The sequence below is a fragment of the Chanodichthys erythropterus genome, chromosome 21 (assembly GCF_024489055.1).
Source record: "Chanodichthys erythropterus isolate Z2021 chromosome 21, ASM2448905v1, whole genome shotgun sequence".
NCBI classification, from domain to species: Eukaryota; Metazoa; Chordata; class Actinopteri; order Cypriniformes; family Xenocyprididae; genus Chanodichthys; species Chanodichthys erythropterus.
The window spans coordinates 34,397,551-34,403,550 of NC_090241.1; the positions used below are offsets into that span (position 1 = coordinate 34,397,551).

The 6,000-nt window shown below is 34.8% G+C and overlaps 1 protein-coding gene across 1 annotated transcript; it reads left to right on the top strand.

Annotated features, from left to right (window-relative positions):
• The first annotated feature begins 1,542 nt into the window (after nucleotides 1-1,542).
• LOC137011774 (adenosine receptor A3-like) lies at nucleotides 1,543-5,650 on the top strand. The gene is made up of 2 exons (XM_067374930.1): nucleotides 1,543-2,009; nucleotides 4,007-5,650. The coding sequence occupies exons 1-2, from the start codon at nucleotides 1,543-1,545 to the stop codon at nucleotides 4,674-4,676; spliced, it is 1,137 nt and encodes a 378-aa protein (XP_067231031.1). The 3' UTR covers nucleotides 4,677-5,650.
• The last annotated feature ends 350 nt before the right edge of the window (nucleotides 5,651-6,000 follow it).

Below are 6,000 nucleotides of genomic sequence, written 5' to 3' on the forward strand. Positions count from 1 at the left end.
AAATAAATTAGTAGTAATATTAATCTATTAACAAGTAAAATGTAATATCAGTAGTGCAAAATAAAATGTAGTAATGTAAAATAAAATGAACTAAAAACTACAATATGATGCTTTAAGACTTTTTTATTAGTTTTTCGGTACCTGTTTTAAAGGGATAGTTCACCCCACACTCAAGTTGATCTAAACTTGAATGAATTTCTTTCTTCTGTTGAACATAAAGGAAGGTATTTTGAAAAATATGGGAAACCAAACACTCACACACACACTTTCTGGTCCCCATTGACTTTCATAGTATGAAAGGGGGAAAAAATGGAAGTCAATGGGGACCAGAAACTGTTTGGTTACCCCCATTCTTCAAACATTCTTCTTGAGTAAATGATGATTTTTGAATGGATGTGATCCTTCCCACAAACTATACAACATAATACCTCAGCTTGTAGATACACACAGATCTGGAGTTTCACTGTATGGGAGCTGCTCTGGTCAATCATCTTATTCCCCATAATGAAATTATGCTTTTACTTCCATGCCCTGAAAGGTTTGCTATGGTATCATATGTTTTAAACTTTAATATACTTTTATTATATATATAATTATATAAATATATATATATTATAGTTTATGTATGTATATTTGGCCATCTGCTAACGTCTTCTATCCACTCCACTATAGTACACAGATCTGGTAGATGGATACCATTTGATAAAATCAACTTTTTAAAATAACTTTCTCTGTCTGTGTTGCTTAATCCGCTCGCGTAGCTTGACACACTGCTGATTCTCGCCATAGTTTCGTTGCCAAAATGCGCGCGCATACGTTGCTATGTCATCATTGTGTACAAACAGTAAAAGGGTCTATATTTATCAAAAAAAGTACACACAACACACCCACAAACACACAGAGACATATAGACACATATTCACATTCACTCACTGCAAACAACAAGAGAATTCTTTTTTTATTATTGAGAATTCAGCTTATCATCTTACATTTTCTCTACATTCTTACTGCTTTGCTCTTTGTTACAGTATGTGTTTTTTTCAAAATCTTCAATGCTATAGTTCACATATTGTGTTTGAACTCTAGCTCATAAGAACTGTATGGTTAAAATATGACAATTTTTTTGTTGCTTAAGCCCTGATGTGCATTGTAGTGGACATGAAAAAAACTCTAAAAAAAAATGAGTTTGAATTAGTTGTTCCAGTTTAGCAGACTTCAAGTATATCAATTTAGTATACTAAAAGTACAATTGCAGGATATTTATATAAAGTACATAAATATGTATTTGTAGTATATTTGGCATAAAATAAATGTATTTCAAATATTTTGTTTATTTTTCACTAGGGCAAACTAAAATGTAGATTGAAAAACAAAAATATATCTTTATTTAATTGACAAATAAGTAGACAAAGACTTTTTTGATGGATTTTGTTGACTAAAGAATAAAATTCCCAGAATTTTACACTGCAGAAATTGGGCATTAGTCAAGTTAAACTTGACAAAACAAATGTCAGGTTAAGGTTGAACATCTAAAACCACTAAATGAGTCTCTTCCGGAAGAGTCTTGTGGGTGTGAAAGTTTTTAGCAGAGAGTATACATATAACTTCAATATTTCCTCTTTACATAAAACAGCATCTCTCATTAACACTCGTAGAGAAGTTTCCAGTCCTGTTAACATGGTTTTAGGTGGAGGCTTCATTTACATCTCTCTTGAGGTGCTCATTGCTGTGGGATGCTGTCTGGGCAATGTGCTGGTGATGTGGGCCGTGTGGAGGAGTGGAGCCCTGAACCAAACCACTTTCTGCCTGATTGTGTCGCTGGCGATGGCTGATTTCCTGGTTGGAGCCGTGGCCATTCCTCTGGCTGTGGTTGTGGATGTCCATGTGAAGATTCCTTTCCATGCCTGTCTGTTCATCTGTTGTGTCCTGATCGTCCCGCTGCAAGCATCAGTGCTCACTCTCCTGGCCATTGCTGTGGATCGCTGTCTGCGGGTCTGTATCCCATTCAGGTGAGTCGGCCTCCAGATGATTTTGAATAGACTTCAGTATATGTCAATATTGCTGAATACACAAACAGCTTTGTTTTTTTTATCTTTAAATGAATGTAATGCAATTTAGGTATCCTTAGTTATCATATTTTACATAATTGGAGAGTTTGGACACATAGGATTCTGTGCTATCTTTAGGTCAAATTTTTAAATACTTAAAGCTGAATGATTCCTTTGTGTGATTTTTCTTGCTTTCGTTAGCAAAAAGCTTGCTCATTAGCTTGCTTTTTCGAAGCTCAAGATGCTCTTTGGAACAAATTTATTGATTCAAATTCATTAATTTCTCAGTTGGACTTTTTAATTATTTTTCTGACATAATTTGTAAAGAAAAAATGTTTAAATTATTATATATTCACATTCAGAACAAAAAAAAAAAGCAAGTGGGAGATCTGAAGAAAGATTGTTGAGAGGCATTACAAAAGAGAAAGGTCTGGAAAAAGAAGGGTTATGAACCGGGTGTGCCTCATACGTCCTGAAAAGCTGCGGGCTCTTTGATCGCCCCCTGGTGGCTGGATGCAGTACAGGTTATAAACCCTGCCCTCTCCATGGAAATGAATGGGACTTGAGTCAAAATAAAAAAAAATTACACTTCCAATAAAATTTTCTGAATTAGTTGGTATCACGCTGATATATGTGTATTGTTCATTTGTGTGATATGTTTGATTTTCAGCTAGCAATTTGATTCTATAGAAACAAGGTGTGTCGTTATGATTGACAGTTGTGACTGACAGCTTCTTTGAGCGGATTGAAGATAACTATTAATTTTCGATTTCTGTACTGCTGAACAAAAAGTTGTGGGCTTCATAAGTTAATTAATAAATGTTATTAGCTAAGATAACACGCCTAATGTTAGCCATGACGGGAAAAAGCAGGTGATCATTATCTGGCAGTTATTAATTATTTTTATGGGTATGAAATAATAATTAGCAGGACAAAACTAATGATAGCCTACTGTAATTTATTATAGAGCACTGTCTACAGCAATTGATCTCCTGTAACGTTAGTTTAACTTTATTTAAAATGGCAGGACCTTTTCTGACATTTTAGAGTTGTTTCTAGTGACATATTATTGAGTTTATCTACTGAATTTGCTGTTTAAAAAATATTATTGCTCTAGAAACAGAATATTATTTTACAGGTAGAATTTTAAATTGTGTATAATTTATATATTTAAAATACATCAATTACTTGGTTAAAACAGACTGCAAGAACTAAAGATCGTTAATTTGGGCGGAAATTACTACCCAGATGACTGCGTCATCATTGATGTATTTTAAATAGGCTATATAAATTATATAATTTAAAATTCTACCTATAAAAAAGTAGGCTACTCTGTTTCTAGACCAATAATATTTTTGAAACTCAAAAATTCAGTAGATAAACTCAATATAATATGTCACTGGAAACAACTCTAAAATGTCAGAAGTGGTCCTGCCATTTTAAAATAAAGTTGAACTAACGTTACAGGAGATCGATAAGAACAATCTAAAACGCTTAACGTGGCTTAATGTACTAAGACAGTGATTTTAACTGACCAAACTCACTAAATATCATGCTAATAAAGTGCAAAAAATGAGATGTGATTTTTTTTTTTATGCCAAGGATGCGTTGTTTCTGCTCCGTACTTGAGTAACTGGTTTTGCTGTTTTACAGAAGCAAGATATCCTGTTGTTGTAATGCTATTTACATTGTTTTTCTGGAGCTGCTGTGCTCCTGCTTGTATATACTCTTGTGTACTGTATGTTTATTTTTGTTCTTGTGGTTTGTTCGTCATCTTTGCTTAGCTATGATAAAGAGACATCGCTCTTGCATTGCGTGTTCTTGCATTTTGGGGATGGAGCAATGAAGGGAGGGATGTGTTTGTTTGGGTTGATTTCAAATGTCAACATTGTTTCTCAGAAATCACTTACTACACCTTTAAAAAGTCTTTCATTTTAAGAAATATTTCTCTCTGGCAGGTACAGGACTACAGTCACTAAGAAGCGCTCATGGATCATCGCCGCTTTGTGCTGGATACTGGCTTCCCTACTGGGCTTCTTACCGATGTTTGGATGGTACAACCATGACACACTGACACATTACAACTCCACCTCTATAGACTGTCAATTCATTGCTGTCATTCCTACTTCATACTTGGTCCACTTCATCTATGAGGGGTGTTTTCTTCCTCCACTGGCAGTCATGATTACTTTGTATTGCTACATCTTTTTTAAAATTAGGAGACAGTCGAGAGGGAGAGCAGGTGTGGCGGCTGAAACTGGTGCATATAATCAAAAGGAACACAAACTGGCCAGCTCTCTGGTTTTGGTTTTGGCTCTTTTTGTTTTTTGCTGGCTGCCGTTACACGTGATACAAGCCATCACATACTATAACCAGAATATACATGTACCATCCATTGTTTTGTACTTTGGCATTCTCCTCTCTCATGCCAACTCAATGGTTAACCCTGTAGTGTATGCCTTCAAAATCCCTAAGATTAAGCAGGAGTACATTAAGATTTGGAGGAAAGTGATTGGTCGAAAGCAGCAGGCAGATATAAACGCTACTGCTAGTAATACCACAGAGAGCTGTGATGGACGAGTTCATGTGAGAATCAGTCCACAGGTGGGAGTCAATGATATTATTTAACTCCTTTCCATGTACTGCAGAACATACCAAAAGAAGGGGGGATTTATATGATATTTTTGTTAGAATGTAATTGCAAGATTTTTCAAACCTTTCAGGCTTTTTTTGACCTAAACTAATAATCTAACTGACAGATTGCAGTTACGCTGTTGTGCCAGTAGGGCTCCTCCAAACACCACTGTCAAAGTCTGAGCGTAACTGTAGGATGTCTTATAGCTGAATCTGGATAATAGAGGAGTGTCTAATTTAGTGTCTAATAATATGGTTGTACTATAGTACAAATAAGAGTCTGCAGTGATGTGTAAACAAGCTTTATATGTTCATGTTGCACCTTTCCTGAAAAGCTACAATAAATTTTTTTTCCCCATTTTGAAGTGATTATATGAGGTGTGCAATAAATAAAAATGTGCACAAGTATATAATTCAGTTATTTGTCTTTCATTATGTTTATGCAGTATTCATATATATATATTTTTGAATTATACATTTTTCTCAGAAGAGACACTAAGATGAAAAAATGGAAATCAGTGGGGACCAGAAATTGTTTGGTTACCCCCATTCTTCAAACATTCTTCTTTTGTGTTCAACAGAACAAAGAAACTAATACAGGTTTAGAACAACCTGAATGAGTAAATGATGACAGAATTTTCATTTTTGAGTGAACTATCCCTTTAAATAAAGTTTTCCATTCAGTCCAGACTGGTTAAAAACACTCCAGTAACTCTTTCTCTTGGTGTTCAAAATGATCAAATGTTTTTACTCTTGCTCATTGTGTCTCACAAGGAAGGCAATAGACTGTATAGTTATCACCCAAATAGGATGTGATCCTTCCCACAAACTATACAACCTACTACCTCAGCTTGTAGATACACACAGATCTGCAGTTTCACTGTACGGGAGCACAAACTCCACAGAGTAACTTAAAACATTATTTAAAGGAGCCAGAGTGTTTCCTCAGTTTCTTCAGTTGATAGCTGGTTAATCTGCCTCCGTAAGAAAGACAGTAGATTGTATAGTTATCTCAAAGGGAGGTTTTATACTCCACAACTATTCAATCTACTACCTCAGCTTTAGGGACAGCAAACAAACATGACGTGGCTTTAGTTTCTTCACCGGGTCTGGACGGGGATGAAAGAAAGAGGGAGAGAGACATTATTATTATGAGTCATACAAAATTGTGCCTTTCATAATATTTAGTATTCATATTGTTCTTTTTAGGATAATAAGTTTTATTTAGAAGAGACACTAAAAGTATTAATTAAAATTTTCAGTGCTGTCAAAAAAAAATGTGCAATATAAAATAAACAAAATAGTAACGTATATAAAT

Coding starts and splice junctions, on each gene's coding strand:
- LOC137011774 (XM_067374930.1), top strand. CDS start 1,543: ATGAGTCTCTTCCGGAAGAGTCTTGTGGGTGTGAAAGTTTTTAGCAGA. Junction 2,010..4,006: donor CGGGTCTGTATCCCATTCAG/GTGAGTCGGCCT, acceptor TCTCTCTGGCAG/GTACAGGACTACAGTCACTA.